General features: G+C 28.6%; 4 protein-coding genes and 1 pseudogene across 4 annotated transcripts; 1 reads left to right on the forward strand and 4 right to left on the reverse strand.

The window, feature by feature from the left end:
- Nucleotides 1-19,411, reverse strand: part of LOC149876693 (uncharacterized) — a 615,724-nt pseudogene that overhangs the window by 252,332 nt on the left and 343,981 nt on the right.
- Nucleotides 2,324-6,118, reverse strand: LOC149876706 (U6 snRNA-associated Sm-like protein LSm1). The gene is made up of 4 exons (XM_090075080.1): nucleotides 5,961-6,118; nucleotides 5,791-5,859; nucleotides 2,908-3,023; nucleotides 2,324-2,570 (listed from the first exon to the last, which is right to left on the reverse strand). Exons 1-4 carry the CDS (start codon nucleotides 6,079-6,081, stop codon nucleotides 2,394-2,396), a joined length of 483 nt encoding a protein of 160 aa, XP_089931206.1. The 5' UTR covers nucleotides 6,082-6,118; the 3' UTR covers nucleotides 2,324-2,393.
- Nucleotides 5,963-6,954, reverse strand: LOC149876707 (uncharacterized). The gene has a single exon (XM_090075072.1). It carries the CDS (start codon nucleotides 6,952-6,954, stop codon nucleotides 6,232-6,234), a length of 723 nt encoding a protein of 240 aa, XP_089931198.1. The 3' UTR covers nucleotides 5,963-6,231.
- LOC149876708 (uncharacterized) lies at nucleotides 7,042-9,380 on the reverse strand. The gene is made up of 3 exons (XM_090075071.1): nucleotides 8,962-9,380; nucleotides 8,167-8,436; nucleotides 7,042-7,403 (listed from the first exon to the last, which is right to left on the reverse strand). The coding sequence occupies exons 1-3, from the start codon at nucleotides 9,083-9,085 to the stop codon at nucleotides 7,096-7,098; spliced, it is 702 nt and encodes a 233-aa protein (XP_089931197.1). The 5' UTR covers nucleotides 9,086-9,380; the 3' UTR covers nucleotides 7,042-7,095.
- On the forward strand, nucleotides 12,724-18,815 carry LOC149876709 (dnaJ homolog subfamily C member 3-like). Its single transcript, XM_090075050.1, has 16 exons — nucleotides 12,724-12,940; nucleotides 13,558-13,668; nucleotides 13,773-13,897; nucleotides 14,109-14,183; nucleotides 14,273-14,311; nucleotides 14,459-14,563; nucleotides 14,905-14,993; nucleotides 15,254-15,346; nucleotides 15,446-15,506; nucleotides 15,828-15,886; nucleotides 16,344-16,449; nucleotides 16,765-16,885; nucleotides 17,084-17,133; nucleotides 17,844-17,926; nucleotides 18,088-18,233; nucleotides 18,350-18,815. The coding sequence occupies exons 1-16, from the start codon at nucleotides 12,856-12,858 to the stop codon at nucleotides 18,484-18,486; spliced, it is 1,485 nt and encodes a 494-aa protein (XP_089931176.1). The 5' UTR covers nucleotides 12,724-12,855; the 3' UTR covers nucleotides 18,487-18,815.

The following is a 19,411-nucleotide window of genomic DNA, read 5'->3' on the forward strand; positions in this document are numbered from 1 at the left end:
TCAAAACATGATACAAAATTGTAACTGGACTAAAAATAAATACATTGCATTGATATGCATACATTAAATCCCCCAATGCAACTTATGAGAAGAATTCCCATGTATTTTCTTTTCTATGCGTCATTATTTCTAAGAATATTCTATAAAAAAAATATTTTTGTTTAATATTTTTCTCTGAATCTCAAAATAAAAATGGCCACTAAAAAATAACTTAACGATTTTAAAATGTTGTAAGCTTCGATCGTCATCTATTTATTTTAAAGTTTGTGAGACTTAAAAAAATACATCACATTTTAATTCTTTAAATTTCGAGTCGCTTGTATCTATATTGATCTATATTGAATAAAAAATCAATTTGTTTTTGTTCCAATGTAAGGCTAAAAAAAAAAAACAACAATCATAATGGCGTATGTTCGGAAATTAACTTTAACCAGGTAGACCACGGAACCACGAAGAATTGAAAGGAAAAATTTTGTTGCTTTTTCATATTTTTAGTTAACTTATAATTAGTGCAAAAAGGAAGATTTTTCAAAGGTTTTTTTTTAAAAAAAATAATGACTTGGTATGAAATGAGTCAATATCTAATTAAGAAAAATAAAATAATATTGAACACCGTGGAAATATCACAGATAATATCAAGAAGAAATTGAAGAAAAAATATTTTATAAAGTATTAAGAACTATTAATATAAAAATAAATTTGTTTTGATGTCCATTTTTTATTTTCACGTTACTGTTTCTATAGTAAAGTTTTTTTATTTTCACTTAAGTATCCATTTTTTATTTACTGTTTCTATAGTAACATACAACTTCTGATTATTTTGTTTTTCAATTAACTTTTAATGACAGTTAAGTTAGTTTTGAGTGAAGTTTGACGAAGAAAAATATTTTGCACAAGTCCGTACATTTGACCCTAATCTTACAGAAGTACAATCTCGTCTTAATGATAACTAGTCCATAAAACACTCATTTCCTTTGAAAAAATGATACGAGTAAAATGAGAATGAGCTATTTCCAATTATTCTTATGATGCGCTGAGATCAAGACGCGTTAAGTTACGTAATACATGAAATCCTTTGATATGAAACCGTTTAAATAATGCACTAGAGTGCTTCTTCTCAGATTCTTCTTAGATAACTTGTTATATTTAAACTGACCTAGTAGAAATTTTAAATAAATTTGTTATATTTAAACTGACCGAATAGAAATTTTAAATAAATTTGGGGAATGATAATTAGTGATTATAAAATTAAAAAAAAAGAAAATCGCAAATCTGTAAAATGTTTTATTCCCATTTAGAGCAAAACAGAAAGGATTGAAACTTTCGGAAATTTATCAAGTTTTTTTTAATCTGTTAAATGGAGATCAAAAATTAAGCAGTTAAAGGTTGAAAACGAAGCCAAAACAGCATTAACGATTTACTTTAAACAAATGATTTTTTTCTAAGTATTTTGTAATATTTTTCTTGATTTAAAAATAGCTTCGATAATTAGAATTACAAAAACTTAATTAAGAGCAGTTATTACTTTTAAAACTGGGAAGACCGGAATCTGCAAATGTCTCAATTTCCTCGACAAACCTTGGAAAAAGATTTTACTTAAGACTTCAGCTCTTTATTACTTAAACTTCAGCATCCGAGAGACTGGAACGGAGCAAAAAACAGTACAAATAGAATACTATGTGATGTAAACAAAAAGATAATTTCGTATTCAAACGTCATTAAGCTTAGTTCAATGATAAGTGTAAAATTAAACAAGATAAAAAAAGTTCTTACAAATGTAAATGAGTCGGAATGTTTTTTTATATTACGTATCAAGAACTTTGTTAAGTATCATTTCAATTTATCTCTTCCTTTAAATTTTCTTTCCTTTAAATTTCTGTAAGAACTTCGTGTTTAACATTTTTAAATAATGAATTTTTTTTTTTTTTTTTTACCGAGGTCTAGAATTAAACATTTTTCAGCTAAAAAAACTTGACATTAAAAAAAAAATAATTTTTTTTTGGGGTTCAAAGTATTGTAGAAAAAATTCAAAGTTTTGAAAAAACTTTTCTAAAAATTCAAAGGAACCACGAGTACTGAAAAAAAAAAAACGATTTTTAACACGCACACAAAATTGAAAAAACATTTTTTTCAATAAAATTCTAATAAACACCAGTCACGTGGTGACAATAATATATCAATTTATCGTACATAAATAATGGCGTACGTTTTAAAAAACTACAACACATAAATTAAGCGAAAATTGGGCACTTCAACATACACATCAAGCTTACTCATTATATATATATATATATATACATATACATATACATATATATATATATATATATATATATATATATAAAGCAACCAAATAATTTTTTAACACGAGTAGGAAGTTACGAAGATGATTCTTACGCATAATCATCGAGACCCATATCAGGCATGAAAGGCGGTAAACCTCTTTCGTGCCGTAAAAAATTATGCCGCTTCTCTAATTGTTCTTTTTGCACAAGTTCAACTCGTTGAGCTTCTAAAATTTCGTCAACAGTAACCTCTTTTAAGCCACTGGTTTTCTCTTTAAATGAGTCCTTTACAAGAAATATATTAAAAAAATACATATTTTTTTTAAACTTCAAAGAATGTAAAAAAAAAATAAATAAAGGAACCCATTTTCCGATATAAAGTTTTAAATCAGCTATTATTATAATATTATAAGAATACTATATATTATCAATCCTTTACACGAAGGAACTTATGTAAACATTAACGAGATTATGTATATAGTATAATGTAATATACATATATAAAACTATAGTGTAATATACATATATAAAACTAACTCAAACTCTAACGTTCGTGTTAAGGACTTACATCACGAACACTTTTACAAAGTGAATTTTACAAAAACAAAAAAAAAAAGCAAACCAATTCTCCCAACAACACGATATTGTCTCCACGGACGATAAAAACACCACGCGATATATCGCCATACTTGTTTCCAACGTGTATTCTCTCTATCGTGTTCTCAAGGACGAGATTGGCTATAAAAAAAAAGATTGTCAACATTAAGAGTGGAGATTTTGCAAGAGTACTAGCAGTTTTCCTGTTTAGTAATTACTCCAATAAAATCTTGTATTAATCTATGCCTTGCTCTTGCTCTACTTGATTTAAGTTTTCCATTCAAATGAATCAACCGCGATTCTCTCATGTATTAAGGAGATCCAGTTGCACTAAACGCATTAATTTAGGCCTACTTACAATAAAGCCATAGCTTTAAAAATGAAGTTATTGATTTGTCCAATGCCATCAATATTCGAGATTATCCTGTCTTTTCCTTTGTCAGACTTCCCTGCTTTTTCTAGAGTTGTGATCATTTTCTGTTCCTCTGTAACAGATATATACCAAACACTTGATAAAATTTTGCTTGTTGCTTTTCTAAGTTCTTCATTTGGATATAGTGCTAATTGTTTGTTCAGAGTTTAATCATTTATAAAAATCATTTAGAGAAATCATTTTTATAAATGATTAAACTCAGACACTACAGTCAGGCAAGTAAATCATGCTTAATGTTAAAAATTTAGTTGCTAATTTTCAGAAAGTTCTCCTTTGGTGAGCTTGAATCAGGCTTAAAAATATAAAATTTTAAACAGCTATTTAATTTAGCCATTATTTTTGCTCCTGGTGAAAGAATTTGCCCTTTTTTTTGCTTCTAGAACCTTCCATGATGAGTTAATGACAAGTTAAACAATTCTTTGTAATACTTGGTTGAAATAATAGTAAATAAATAAACACAACTCTGTGCTGTTGTTTTGTAATTCTACAGATATATTAGGGTAATCTCTTCCACTTTTTTTTTTTTTTTTTTTGCAATATTGTGCAGACTCCATTTTGGTTACCAGTAATCTTTGATATTGTATCAAATAAGATTAATTCTTTTTGAAATATTCTACTTTAGAATTGAGCCATTTACTGCTTAAGCCTGGAATTCTCTAGTTCCTCTGAAATACTAATAAACTTCCGTCATAGCACACATTTGGTTTGAATGATGTTAGCAGTTTATTTGTAATATCCTTTTGGTTTTTGAGCTTTACTTACCTTGAGTTTTTCACATAATAAAAAATAAATAGTAAGGTTTAACATTAAATAATCTTTCATGCAATAGCGATATATATATGTGTGTGTGTGTGTGTATTGCAACTCCAGTGATTTTATGTGAAGCAGAATAGTACCAAAATATGGAACCCAAAAAAAATTTTAATTAAACAATACCTAAACCCTGGTCCTCGGTCCTGCACAGAAATATTGTTACTTACCACCTGTATGCAACAATAATCAATTAAATTGTTTTTAAATATGCTTAAACTATTTAATACAACTTATTTGGGATGAATCAGAATCCTAAGTAACTAATTTCTTTTTTTTTTTTTTTCTTTTCAGAAACTAAAATGCTGCCTTTTCTAGAACTGAATTTCATTTCACAGTAATAGCAAGTTTAGACATTTTCCATTGCTCATTTATCAACCTCAACACTGGACTGAATTGAATCTTTAATTGTTCATTCATTTTATGAGCTGCTTTAACTGTGTGATAACTGAATAATAATCATTTGTGCAAAAATGGCTACAAGGAGGGCTACTGAAAATATGATTTTTGGCCAGTGGATCTACCTCTGATCACCCCTGCCAACTGAGCTGGATGTTGGAAAGTGCTTTATGTTTCAAAAGTAGCAATGGATGATTGAAAATCTGACTGAAAAGGAACCTGATAAGAATGTTATTGCAGAAATTGTTTTGAAGAAAGTACAACAGCAATAAAAGCTAGCAGGTATCCATACAATTTGCAAAGATTTAAGGGCCGTGTTATTAAAGTGTACATGAAACGCCTAATGCTGTAAAAAATACCATCTAAAAAACAATTCATGGATGCATCTCCAAAGACACCAAGTCCATTCTTCATTCAGAAAAGATAGGGGTTGATTAACGATTTTTTCTTTCTCTTTGAAGTTGCAGACGATAAGAACATTCTTAAACTTGAAGTGAAATTCCTTGAAGATCAATGTTCTGAGAGATGCATGGCAATAACTTCCACAAATGATAAAGATGAGGCAAGAGCAGCTCATGAGAAGAAAAGAGTTACTGCACTTTCATTAATACCAGAAAGCAATTATGATAATGATACACCTGGAAAAAAACTTAGTGATAAAGACAAAGACCAGTCCAGCAAAATCTGCATGGTTTAGGTATTATCTGATTTCAGTTTTTTTTGGATTTAATATTTTTGTGCTTCACATGAAATCACTGGAGTTGCAACTTTCAAAAAAAAATTTTTATGAACTGCTACGATATATATATATAGGTCGTTGCTACTTAGAGCGCAATGCGCTCTATGCAGCCATATGCTACTCGGAGCGCAATACTTTTTACACATGCGCTAAATTTTTTTTTTGTTTTGTTTTAAAATCTTGTTGATGTTAACCCTATCCCTATCCCCATCCCCATCCCTATCCCTATCCCCATCCCAATCCCCATCCCTAACCCTTACCCTAATCGCCTATCTAACCAGCTTTATTGTGAAATATAAATCGCACTGTTATAATAAAATATTTGCGCATGCGTGTACAATATTGCGCTCTGAGCAGCTTATGGCTATGTAGAGCGCATTGTGCTCTACGAAGATACTTCGATATATATATAATGTTAATTTTTATATAAGTATTGTTAATTCTTTTTATGTCATACTTGGCATTAAATGAAATAAATGAAAACCTTTGTAAAAACTTTGATATAAAAAAAATGTAAAATTACTCACCAAACTGATCAACACAACGCAACTCTCCAATTAAAGTACGCCCATCTCTGAGTACCACCAAAAGTCTCTCTAAATTTTAAACTGAGCAATTTATGCAAAGAAGCAAAAAAACAAATCTTTTTTAATATTTTTTTTTTTTTTTTAAATTTAAAACTCAAATTTTCACTAACTGTCAAGTTCTGTCAATAAGCTGGCAGTACGTGTCTTTAGATAATGCATAAACATTTCCATTTTCAAATTTTGTTTAATTAATGGTAACTTCACTCTGCTGATAAAATTAAAATAATACATTTGGGTAGTAGCACTAAGCAAGAAGAATTACTATAGAAAAAACTATAGAAAATCTTTATAAGTCTCAAAATTTTATGGTGAAATATTTGGTAACAACAAAAAAAAAAAAACAAATTTTTTTCAACTTTTTTTTTAAATCCAAAAAAATATCTATACAACTTTTGGTTTTTTACGTACGTTACTCTTTAAAATAGCTTTACTGCAAGGATTATCATTGTACTTCTTTCTTTTAATACGTGAATTGTTAAAGAAATGATCTTGAAGAAAGACTTGTGCTGGATTGTTTGTATCATTCTTAAAAACATCTCCAATAACACAAGGCTTAATTTTACAATCAGAATGTTCACTACCATCATTTGATAAAGTGTCAGAGTCATCAGAAAAGGTAGTTTTCTTATTAAGTAAAACTGGTTCTGCAGATTTATTCATTTCACCCAAAATGATTTTATCAACAGAAACTTCCCTATCAACCTGCTGTAGCAATTCTTCATCAAGCTTTACAGGAACCAACGTCTTCGTTTTAGTTATTTTTTGTTGCTTGTTTCTTAGTTCTCGCATCAATTGAACACTTTTTTTCTTCTCTTTAATTTGATTAAGTAATTCACTTTGCTTTTGCCTTGCTTCTTCAGACTGTTTTTTACTTACCTTAAGGCTGATATCAAGTGGAGCCTCATCATCTGAACTCAGTGTTTCATCAGAAACACTTTTACAGTCTTTTAAAGTTTTATCATCCGAATTAACGTTTTTCTCTTCAAAACAAACCTTTTCTTCTTTTATATCCAAGGAGTTAACCTTTTGAGGAGTTTTGCTTTTTCTACTACGAGTTCTCATTTTTTTTCTACGAATGAAGTTTTGATTCATTACAAAACACATAAAATTTGTAAACTATTTCTTCTAATGAAAGAACAAAGATTCAAATCCAAACATTAACAGTAAAATGAAAACACAAAACTATAAACATAAACTGAAAAAAGATCTATTTAGGATATTGCTTTATTGGTCACTATATTAAAACTATATTAAAGGTACATCAAGTTTTTTCTTTGCTTCAGCTGACAACTTTGAATTCTTTCCTTGTTCAACATCTTTTTGAGTAACTTCATAACCCCAGTGTAGCAATGCTTGCCTAATTACTGGAGATATTGTATAATCATTAAAAACTGTGTTATTACGATTTATTTTATTAACCAGGTTAACTTTAAATCTTGCCAAAAATCGTTTCCAACGACCAATTTGGCGCAGATCATCATCTGTTCTACGACCAAGATAGAACCTACAATACCATTGGAACCACCCATAAGGATCTTGACTTTTTATCCAGCCTACCAAGAAAACCAAAAAAAAGAATATAGTGTGATACAACTCAAACTTTAAAATAACTTTGATGAACTCATATATTATCTTTATTATATATGCTGATATTGTAAGAGAAACATAACAATTTTCATACAGTTTAAAGAATTTCTGATTATATATTTGTATTTAAATGTAATACAACATTTGACTTTCCATTTGAATTAAATAGGATCATTTTAAAAATTGTTTTTTTCAGATAACTAAAAATAAAAATCCATGATCAAGAATGGATAACCAGTGAACCAATAGGCAAACCAATAGGCTAAGAAATAAAAGTACAGGTACCATTTTATGTGTTGATGAGGCATGAATGACTTCATCATTGTTATTAGTATCAAAAGGTGAGCTTTTTGATGTTTTAACAAGTTGCCAAAGCTTTAAAATGTTTAAGCACCAAATTTTAACAGCTATATCTACATATAGTGAATTATGACTCAGGGGCAATATGGTGCAGCTATGCTTCTAAACTTTTAAAGTATAAGGGATCGCAATAGGATTAAATAAGTGACTGTATAAGAAATTATCAATTTTTACATGTAATTGATTTTTACATGTAATCGAAACCTTCCATGTAATCGATAATGTCTTATACAGTCACTTATTAAAAATTGATAATGTCTTTATATCCTTTACATGTACTTCCACGCTTATGTACCTATAACTGAAACTTTATAACTTTAAAACAAATATATAAAATAATATAATATAACATAATATTATAAAATAAACCTGAAGCCTCCCACTCTTCAAGAGATAAACCACATTTAACTTTATATTTATTTGCTATTTTGTCATAAGTAGGGTTTGCAACATGCAAACTTGGTTTCAAACCTTCAAACCAGTCTTCTGGAAATTCTTTCCACACATCTGTATAGGATTGATTTGTAACACCAGACCTTATTGGTCGAAAATATCCTCCACCAAAAGCACCTGCTTGTAAAACCTCTTTTGGAGTACGATTAGGTAAGAAATCTTCATGATCAGGAAAACACAATTCACCTAAAGAAATTTTAACAGTTTATGTCAATCATTTAGCAACATCATGTTTGAGTATAAGTTTTTAAAATTCTAGAAAAAATTTTAGTACTTTGGGAAAGAAAATGAAAATCTAATTTGACAAAGAACCAATTTTGACTTTTTCTATCTAAAAAAATCTGCACAAAATTCTATATTATTGTTTGTAGTTTAGAAACTGGAATAAATAGATTCTCTTCTTTTTACAACAAAAAGTTCTTTCTTATATTTCTTATTGTACAAAACTTGTTCATTAATGTGTAATGTATAAAATGTTAGCCTCTTTTATTGTTGAAATAAAAAAACAAATATTAGTAACTTTTTCTGAAAAAAAAAGCATGTTCTTTATTACACACACATACACACACACACACACACACACACACACACACACACACACACACACACACACACACACACACACACACACACATTCTTACAACTGAAATCATTTGTATTAGATAAATTATCTTTTATGATTTGATTTTTTTTTAAAGTATGTGAACCTACCATTCTTATTTCGACTAACTTCTTCTTTTTTCTGTTTTTTTGTTCCTGAGGAATTTTGTTTCTCAAGATTTACATCACTTTGTAAATTTTTTGATTTTCTTTTAGAAGATCCTAATTTACTCATTGTTTGATAAGTAATCTCTTTCGTGCCCTCTTTCTTGATATACAAATTTATCAAAGACCGACAGATCACTGAGAGAGCCACGCTGTTAAATCTATGTAAAATTACATTCTACTCTTTGTTCACTGCTTGTGTAATTAAAAAATTCATAAAATAAACTCTATCTAACCATTATATCACATAAAAAACAGAAAACTATAATCATGCAACAAAATCTAAAAATTATGCTTTGAAACAGAAACTTAAAACCAACCAAGTAGAAAATTACAAATGGTTGATTAAGAAATCCCAGGGGAAGGGGGGGGGGGGGGGGAATTAGGGTTTGATAGTATGAATATATATTTTTGAAGAGCCGAGAAGGTTGAATTGGACGATTAGGCGTAGAGAAATAAAAAAAAACCGACTATCCTTATTTTATGATTTTGCATCAATAGTAAACATTTCTATTAGATGATATCCAAAAAACTTTAGCATGTGTATTTTCTGAGGTACTGGATGTCAAATTTGAAAACGGACATAAAAAATCTCCACTTTGTTGATCAGCAACTTTTTTTACTCGCAATTCCTTTTTTAAATTTTAGCTTTTAAGTCATGTTTAGGGTGTCTATACAAACAAATTCCGAAGCATAATCCGGCGCCAATTTGCGCCATTTGAAAAAACTACGAATTGAAAATTTTTGGTCCTTCTTTTTTAATATTCACTTTTTTAATATATCGAAATTCTAAGATTCTTTTTAAAAATTTTTCTCCTGTTTGCTTTTAAGTAATTCATTACTTATGCTATACAAGTGTTAAGCATGTTTTTGTATTATTCAATTACATGAACTATATAGTTATATTAATTATGATAATATAATTAATTATGATAATATAATTAATTATGATAACATAATTATATTAATGAGATTTTTTGTTACCTGCAGTTAATTTACCTATTCCTATTAAGTTTTGATTAAATTTACAATTTCTATTTATAGAAGCATTGTTTAAACAAACATACCAAAAAATTGCATAATAAAAATGAATAAACTTAAAAAAATATTTTTTAATTCATTTTATATGGATCACCCGCTGAAACAAATTCAGTTTTTTTTTTTTTTTTGTTTTTTTTTGTTATAAAGTTCAAATTATTATCAAGATTTTAATCTTTGGAGTCATGATTCTTGCTGTAATCATTTTCAAGATAATATCATTTCTTTTAAATCAGCAAAAAGGTAAAACTTTTTGAAAATTAGGAAGTAAAATGTTGAAAAGTGTTTATTAACAACATGTTTTGATTATCAGCCCCAAAAAACTCCAAAAAAAAAAAACAAAAAAGTTATGAAAATACTTTTGTCTTGCTTACTTGTACGAAAATACTTTTGTCTTGCTTACTTGTACGAAAATTGGTGGTTGTAAGCACAGTGAATCATTTTTCCCTTTAAAATGATTCACTGTGGATCTTTTAGTTGTGAGACTGAAATGAAACCTGCAACTCAATATTGAGCAAAAACTGCATAAAATCCTCAGTACTAATAAAAATCATAGCTTAAGAAGAAAATTATTAATTACATTGCATATATAAATAAATCTAATTAGTGTCTGCTGCATTGAATCCACCAGATATGTCATGTAAGCGCGGAATTTTGGAAAGATTTCAACTAAAGACCATAATTTCACCAGTATTGCTGGAAATAAAGTTTGTTTTTAAACAGCTTCTACTATTTGTCTTAACCTAGAACAGGTTTTGAGGGTATAGTCCTCAGAGAGTTCAGTCCAGACCTTGGAAACTATCTTTTTTATGGAAATCAGACTTGAATGTGGTCTTCTCAATCAACTTTAGCTCACTCTGAGAAATCTAGTGAGTTAAGGTCTGTGAAGCAAGGAGTTAGAAAGATAACTTTCAGCCATGTAAAGATCTTCTTTAAACAATGGCAAGGAGCTTCATGTTGACTAAAAATAATTTTGAAAAATAATTAGCCTTGAATTAAGCGAGAGCTTTGGTTTCCAAGATATTGACAAAACTTGCTTAAGCGTAAAAAACGTTTTTGCCTCATTATATGTTACCAGCACAACCACCATGATCAGGCTAGGGTGTGGCCAGCTCTTCTGATTTGTCCTGAGACGTCCTTTGGAGATTGCTTGGAGATCTATCATTTCATATGAGAATTCTCTCATCTGACTCACTTAAAATAACAGCACTTTTTGTCTACTTTTTAAAAAATGGTCATCTTACATTGGTTAAACCTGGAGGGCTTTAAAGTTGCAGTAAATAGCTGGTTTGTCCAAGCTCATAGCATTCTTACGATCCTTTTAGTAAATACTCACGGACCTTTTTGTAAATTATTATAGACTTATAAATTTGAACTATTCAAATACCCATTGATTATTCAAACTATTATTGTTTCATTATTTATTTTTCGTTGATCATTTCATTTGTACAGCTATTAGTTATATTGCATTTATGTGTAAAATGTAACGTGAAAACAAAATTGAAACGAAACATTTTCGCCAAAATGTAACAAAGCAAAATAATCTGCCGCACTATTAAACAAGTTTTAACGCCTCATTGATTAATTATTATTCTAAAAAAGAAACGTTTTAAGCAAAAATAATTATAAACTAACTCTAATAATTATTATTTACAGGCCAACATGTTTAACGTAATTACAGTAATTGCTCGAATCGTAATTAGGAAGGTCAGTTACTGTAACTATGTTAAGTATGTTGGTCTGTAAGTTATTGATTGGAACGGCGTACATTTTTTAAATTACTAAAATAAAAATTAAAAAAATGTACGTTGCAAATTGCCCAAATTTTCAGAAAATTTATTTTTTCTGAAAAACCGATATTCAAATTTGATATAAAGCTTTGATATCAAGGTGATATTTTTCAGGTTGTCTCAGGGGACTAAAAACGATCCAATTCAATAATAGCTTTGTAATCATGATATCTACTGAGCCTTCTTGTTCTGCTATAAAAAAATATTTAATCAATTTTGTATATTATTACTTACACTTATAAAAAAAAATACGAATAATAAAAAATGTTTTGGGGCCTTCATCAGTTAGGAACGACTAGGATGGTGGGACTTCAACTCCGGCAACGTCATTGGTCGAAGTTAAAATGGATCGTTAATAAGGTTGCTCGAAAGGGTTCAAGTCAGACAATCAATTTCAGATATCCAAGAAAATTACCATTTTTGCCAACTTAAATTTTACCAAGAAATGGATAAGACATCTTTTTACCTCAGAAAAACTTCAATCTTAATTTTTAGGAAGCAATAAAATAATTTACTGGAAATCCGGTTAAAACTATGAACGGATGGTTTGTAAACGGACGGAACGACCAAACCTTTTCGCTTAACTGTAACTAGAATAGATATAGCAAACCAAATGACCGAGGAGTTTCAATTAAACTGCTCCATAAATAGTGGCTATTGATTTCTAAACCTTAGAACTTCATTATTGCATAGATAAATGGGGTTTGCACTGCGTCCCTTTCCTTTTTTATTGTAAGTTTGATTTGAAAGTTTGAACTGAATGTCGAGGCATTGTCCAATCAGCGTAGACCACGAAAATTTGCAATTTTTAGAGCTAACTATTTAGCTGAGTAGGCATTTTTAAAACATTTTTATTGGTCAAAAAATTTACCAAAACAAAGTTTCACTTTTTGCCATGTATTGAAATCCACACAAGCATCTAGAATATACTACATGTTGTTGGGGGAGAAATCTCATTTCCCTTTTAGCTAAACTGATCCTAACAGAATATTATTTATAAAAGGTTCCAGTGATGTGGACTGAAAATTCAAGTTTTTATAGAATATTCTCATGTCTTTCTGTCCTTTTCATGACTTTAGATACAGATGGCTTGCAAGGTAATGAAATGTTGTAAGGTTTTAGTTCTGCAATTGTAGTCTTCCCTACCTTTTTGTAGTTCTATTGCAATACCGTCGTAGCTTTATAAATCCTTGATTATGTTAATCATTAACTCTGTAGTTGTACAAAAATAAAGAAAAAAGCCTTTTGCAATTTCTTTCACACACATTGGTTTTGATAAGGAATTCATTTGCCAGTTTAATTATCTTGTAACAGTTAATTACAGAAATTCTTTTACATTTACGAGAAATATATATAAAAAAATTGAATGGATCAACCTTTCATACAATTTATAACATGGTAAAAAGTGTAGAAAAAGTTAACCATTTTGCTATTGTGTTTGTGTGTGTGTGTTTGTATGTATGCATGCATACATGTATGAATGTATGTATGTATGTATGTATGTATGTATGTATGTATGTATGTATGTATGTATGTATGTATGTATGTATGTACGTACATACGTACGTACGTACGTACGTACGTACGTATGTATGTATGTATGTATGTATGTATGTATGTATGTATGTATGTATGTATTTGTGTGTGTTTCTACTATTTGTGTGTGTTTCTATGAAGCTATATTTGATTTAACATTTGTTACAACCCTTATTAGGTGCTAAGGGTGATGCTTCAGCAAGTGTTGACCATCATCTTGAAATGGGTAAAAAATTGTTAGCAGCAGGTCAATTAACTGAAGCTTTATCACATTATCATTCAGCAATAGGTATGAAAAATGCTTTTACATTTCAACAATATTAATGGAGTTTTTTTTTTCAGACTTAAATATTATTTTTTCAACATTAAGATTAAACTATTACATTACTTTAGAGGGTGATCCATCAAACTACATGACTTACTTTAAACGTGCTGCAGTTCTTTTGGCTTTAGGAAGATCAAAATCTGCTCTTCCTGATTTGGATAAAACAATTGAACTTAGACCAGATTTTCTTAGTGTATATATTCCACTTATCTTCTTTGCTTGTTTAATAAACTTGAAATTTGACTGTTGTTATATATAATATATCATAGTGATTTAGTTTAATTTTAAGTATGCTTTTTTAAGCTGCATGGTTTTCTCAGTGAAAATATTTGAAAGAGGTGCTATCTAACTATCTCATTGAAGTATTATAAAATGTTAATTTTTGCTTTATTATTTTTACCAAGGCTCGATTACAAAGAGCAAGTATTCTTTTAAAGCATGGCAAGTTTGATGAAGCAAAGAATGACTACCTATTTGTGGTTAGTTCTTAGTTTACCCTTAATTTTACTTTTATATATTATGTTGTTAATGCTATGTACAAGCTTATATACCTTTTAAAATTTCTTAGGTAGGACAAGACCCTTCAAATACAGAAGCTACACAAGGTGTAAGTAAAACTGTTTTTTTGTTTGTTTTTGTTTTGTATTTTTTTAAAAAAATTAATATCTTTAAAAAAAAAAAAAAAAAAAAAAATTTTATAGAGAGAGAAAAAAGATTACATAAGTTGTACAAATTTTCTGCTGTTGTTTTTTAGTTATCAGTTATTGAGCCAGTTCATGAGAAAGTAAAGATGGCAGAGGAGTTATTCAAACACCATCAATGGCATAGTGTTTTAAGCTATCTTGAAAATCCTATAGAGGTATAGGCATTTTTACTTTGAAACTTTTAATTGTTTGTTGCAATTGTCTTAAAACCAATTAAGCTGCTTTAGCAATTCGTACCAATTTAACCACTGTCAAATTTATACAAACACTTAATCACTGTGGCAGTGATAGTTGTTCAAGTAATTTATTAGACTGTGACTGAATTGTTAGCAATACCAAACTGGCAGTGATTGGCTTGAGAGAAAGTGGCAGTAGTTGAAATAATAGCAACCAGAATCTACTTTTTGCAACAACTTTAGTTTTATTAAAAAAATAAAAATTTATGTTGTTTGGTAAGTTTTTAAAAGTTTTTATTATTATTGCTTTTATGAGTTAGGTATGTCCTTGGGATTTTCATTTAAGAGAAATGCGAGCCATAAGCAATGAACATATAGGAGATTATTTAAAAGCCATCCAAGATTATCGGTAAAACTTACATCAGTAACTTTCTAAATTTCTTCTTTTTTTTTTTTTAAATAATATTAAAAGTTAAATAATTTGTAACAAAGTATAACCTTGGTCACACTTACCATACTGCTTGATTTTGATGTTCCTATCAGAGTTTTTAAAGGGGTTTTAAGAATATTTTAAAAATATATCATACCTTCTGTTGAAATTTTTTGTATTTAATTAATGTTCACTTTTTGTTTTAATTTTTATGTATTTAATTTATCGTTTTGTTTTAGTATTACAACAAAATTAAAGAGTGACCACACTGATGGACATCTAAAAGTTGCAGAGCTGTACTATTTAATTGGAGAAGGTGAAGATTCTTTAAAGTAAGTTTTAAAAATGTTTTTTTTTTTTGAAAGTTTTAACAAAAAAAAACTTCTTTATGAAATTCTTATCAAAATTTGTTTTTGAAAAAATCATTTTAGAGAAAGCAGAGAATGCCTTAAACTTGATCAAGACCATAAAAAATGTCACCAACATTATAAGGTAAATTTTGATTGTAAGGAAGATTTTTGTGAAAAGAACCTCCTGTTATTAACTCTTTTGTCAGCCATTTTGTCGATTATAAAGTTGTACAAGCACCAACAGTGCAGCAAAGATCTTTAAATTTAAATGAAAAAAGTTTTGTAACTCAATCCATCAAAGTTTGGTTGTTTGATAATTTTGATAAAAAGAAAATGTAAAATGAAAAAGAAAAAAAAAAATGTTCACAACTGAGAATTTCTTTTAAAAAACTTCCAATACTTTTGAAGGTTTAAGTCAATCACTTAGTTTCTGTTATTAATTTTAATTTTCTGTTATTTGTAGAAAGTTAAGAAACTGGTGAAGTTTTTTCAAGATGCTCAAAAATATATGGATGAAGGAAAGTAAGTTACAGGGAGGGGGGGGGGTCTTTTATTAATTCTTTTTTTTTTCAGAAAAAGATTTATCTACTTTGTTAAGTTACTTTTTCTTAAATATTAAATTTTCTTGAATATTAAATTTTCTTAAATATTAAATTTTCTTGAATATTAAATTTTCTTAAATTTTGGGCTTCAATAAAACAGTTAGAAAAATTAAATTTTTTTTTTACTGATCATTGAGACCTTAAATTGTTTACATTTTATTTTTATATTTTTGTAATTTTATTTTTGTATTTTATTTTTGTATTTTGTTCTTGTATTTTATTTATATATATATTTTTTAGTTTTATAAATTTGATTCAAAAGGAAACAAAAAATAAATTTTTTGGATAGTTAATTCCATGTACAAATTCTGATTTGAATGGTTGAGTCACAAAACAATTTAAAAGCATTTAGAAAGATTTTTTTTTTTTTTTTTTAGTTATAATGATGCTCTACTAAAGTTGACGGCTGCTCTCAAAATGGAAAGTTCAAATAGTAAATTCATTGTTAATGCAAAAGAAAAAATGTGTCATTCATATGTTAAGGTAGAAAATTATTGTTATCCAAATGTTTTTGTAAATTATGTAAAAGATTAAGTCTTGATACTAAATCACTTGCAGTTCTATGAGTTTATTTTGTTTGATTTTAATAAATCATGTTTATTAGTTTTTACTCATTTCTAAATCATGTTGCGTTTGAATTTAAATTAACGATTATTTAAATTTACAAAAAGGTATCCTTTATATTGTGTTTAAAAATAGGAATGATTCAGATGTTAAAAATAAGAACAGTTTATATGTTTATATAAATCTTTGTTTTTTTTTTTGTATGTCTTAATTTATGTTTCTTTAACTGGATAGATTAAAAATGCCAAAGATGCAATTAGAGTTTGTACTGAAACATTAGAAATTGAACCGCAAAATGCAAATGCTATGTGTGATAGAGCTGAAGCTTATTTACTGGAAGACAAACTGGAAGATGGTAATTTAATCTGAATTGTTTCCTTTTATTAATTAAAAATTTGTTAATATTTTTTTTCTGAATTTTTTCAAATTTTATTTTAATTGATTTTAACAAAATTTTCTGTGTATTTAATAAAATATTTAAGTATTTTAAATATTTTAAATATTTTGAATAGTAGATAATTAGTAACTAAATATTGAATTTATTATTTCATAGCATTGAAAGATTTCCAAAATGCAAAAGAAATAAATAATGATCTAAATAGAGTAAGGTTTTCTTTGCATATAATTTCTTTTTTTCTAAATGTAATGTTATAGTAATTCTGTTAGGCATTTACAATGTTAAACAGGCATCCAATCCTAATTAAAAGATACGGAACCTGTCTTTTGATATCGATCATTTACACATGAGTGTTTGCTTGAAGTCATAATAAAATGACTGAAGTAGTTATAAAAACTTATTCTCAGATGATTTCTAAACTCTACGTGTCATGCTCATAACATTGATTATGATGAGTTTACTGTTTAATAAACTCCACTGCTCTTTTAACAATCAGTTCTCACAGTGGAAAAGATAATGTCAAGTTTGGTCTGCTCTTCACAGGGTTTAGTTAAGTAACTAATCTCAAGTAACTAAGCAACTAAGCTGAAGTGTTTATAACAGATATGTTAGCTATTGATGAAGTGTAAAGTAATTTTTGCACTTCAAACTTCAGGCTTTAAGTAGCACTTCAATCTTCAGACTTTATTATTAAAAAGACTTTAAGTAGCTTTTACACTTCATTAGTAGTTTCAGTGTTACTGTTTCCACCTTTGCATTAATTGCATTTTTTAAAAGATAAATTGGAACTGCATTAAATAAGACAAAAATATAAATAAAAATATTAGACAGGTTAAAAAACTCAGTTAAATGTACAACATTATTAAAATGAATTGCTCATTCAACATGCTCATTATATATTTGCTACCCCTTTTAGGCTAGAGAAGGTATCGATAAAGTTAACAAACTCATAAAACAGTCAAAGAAAAGAGATTACTATAAAATTTTAGGCGTTAGCAGGTAAATTTCTATTGAATAAGCTTTCATAATTAGCAAGTTTGTACCAAATAGCTCATCAATGGCGTGAAAAAAATTTTCAAATGATTGATCTGATTATTTTGATTGATCAGTTTTTCAATACTAATAGGCCTTTACATTTTTTTTTCTCTTTTGTCTTGTAGGTCTGCAAGTAAAGCAGAAGTTCTTAAAAAATTCCGTAAATTAGCATCGAAATGGCACCCAGACAAGTATGACGGCCCTGACAAAGAAAAGGCTGCCAAAAAATTTATAGATTTAGCTCATGCTAAAGAAGTTTTATCCGACCCAGGTTCATACTTTACTTAAGATTGCAAATTTGTACTTAATTTTTTAGTGACAAGAAACAAAAGCTTCAGATGTGTTTTTCATGCTACACCATTACGCTTCAATAAATCTTTTGTTTAGAAAAACGCGCAAAATACGATCAAGGTGAAGATCCTCTTGACCCAGAAGCCCAACAAGGTGGTGGCGGGCACAACCCCTTCAGTGGATTTCATGGCGGGTTTGGTGAAGGATTTAACTTCAAGTTTCACTTTAACTAATGGACACGAACAGTGTTTTGGTCTCAGAAAGTTGATTTCAAAGACCTTTTCCTGATTTTTAAGTTGTCTTCAGAGTACTTTCTACTGACAGCTGGTAGATTGTAGGAAGCTTGACGACTTAAAAAATATACAATGTGCATGTGACATCGTTTATACCTTCAAAACATTATATTTATGTTTATAGGCATACAGATAAAGACTTACAAACTTTTCTGTTTACTTGTTACTTTTTTTTATGCTTTGTTGTGTGGGTTTGATCTAAAACGAGAATGCATTAATTTATAAAATGTTTAATAGAAACTGCCAAAAGTGAAATTTACGCAAACAAACTGGTTTGTTTTATGCAGCCAACGAACGTTTTTAAAAGAATTCTTTAAACTACTAAACATAATTTAGAATGAAAGGGAATTTTGGAATTTTACAATCCGACGTTTTGCTGTTATAAGTAATAAATCTTAAGGATAAAATGTGAAATATATTCATCTCAAGATATTGGTATGGGCAGAAAATTTTAAAATGCTTCTGAATCCAATGACTGGACTAACAAGGAATATGAAAAACAATATGGTTGGACGAATAAGTATCTTAGTTGGGGGCCTTCCTTGCATTATGTCACGTTATTTTGATCATATTTACTCTCTCTGCTCCCCCTTGAAGTAAATCATAATGCTTTTCCCCAGCCCTCCCACTTCTTTAAAGTAGGTAAAAAATCTCCAACCACCCTTCCCTTTAACAAACTTCCGTTTAAACTAAAGTTAACGTTTAAGTTGTATTTTATTTTACTGTATTTAACACAATAGTTGTACGTAGGTTGTATTATGTTATTTAAAAAAGATCAAGATCAGTTCTATGTCAACATAAAAAATGTTCAGCTGTCTCCTTTATTCGGGATCTGTGTAAGGTGAGCATAAGTGCTCGTCTAGAG

Source organism: Hydra viridissima, unplaced genomic scaffold (genome assembly GCF_058129835.1).
Source record: "Hydra viridissima isolate aposymbiotic clone 2 unplaced genomic scaffold, HvirCarnegie_v1 scaffold_18, whole genome shotgun sequence".
Taxonomy (NCBI): Eukaryota; Metazoa; Cnidaria; class Hydrozoa; order Anthoathecata; family Hydridae; genus Hydra; species Hydra viridissima.

Bases quoted from the DNA above. Each gene is read 5' to 3' on its own strand.
- LOC149876708 (XM_090075071.1), bottom strand. From the start codon at position 9,085: ATGAGTAAATTAGGATCTTCTAAAAGAAAATCAAAAAATTTACAAAGT. The intron at 8,437-8,961 runs GTAGGTTCACAT...AAATTTCTTTAG, and splicing joins AGTTAGTCGAAATAAGAATG to GTGAATTGTGTTTTCCTGAT. The intron at 7,404-8,166 runs GTTTATTTTATA...TTTTCTTGGTAG, and splicing joins TGAAGAGTGGGAGGCTTCAG to GCTGGATAAAAAGTCAAGAT.
- LOC149876706 (XM_090075080.1), bottom strand. From the start codon at position 6,081: ATGTATTATTTTAATTTTATCAGCAGAGTGAAGTTACCATTAATTAAA. The intron at 5,860-5,960 runs GTTAGTGAAAAT...TTTAAAATTTAG, and splicing joins CTTATTGACAGAACTTGACA to AGAGACTTTTGGTGGTACTC. The intron at 3,024-5,790 runs GTGAGTAATTTT...TTTTTTTTATAG, and splicing joins GCGTTGTGTTGATCAGTTTG to CCAATCTCGTCCTTGAGAAC.
- LOC149876707 (XM_090075072.1), bottom strand. From the start codon at position 6,954: ATGTGTTTTGTAATGAATCAAAACTTCATTCGTAGAAAAAAAATGAGA.
- LOC149876709 (XM_090075050.1), top strand. From the start codon at position 12,856: ATGTGGACTGAAAATTCAAGTTTTTATAGAATATTCTCATGTCTTTCT. The intron at 14,564-14,904 runs GTATAGGCATTT...TTTATGAGTTAG, and splicing joins ATCTTGAAAATCCTATAGAG to GTATGTCCTTGGGATTTTCA. The intron at 15,887-16,343 runs GTAAGTTACAGG...TTTTTTTTTTAG, and splicing joins AAATATATGGATGAAGGAAA to TTATAATGATGCTCTACTAA.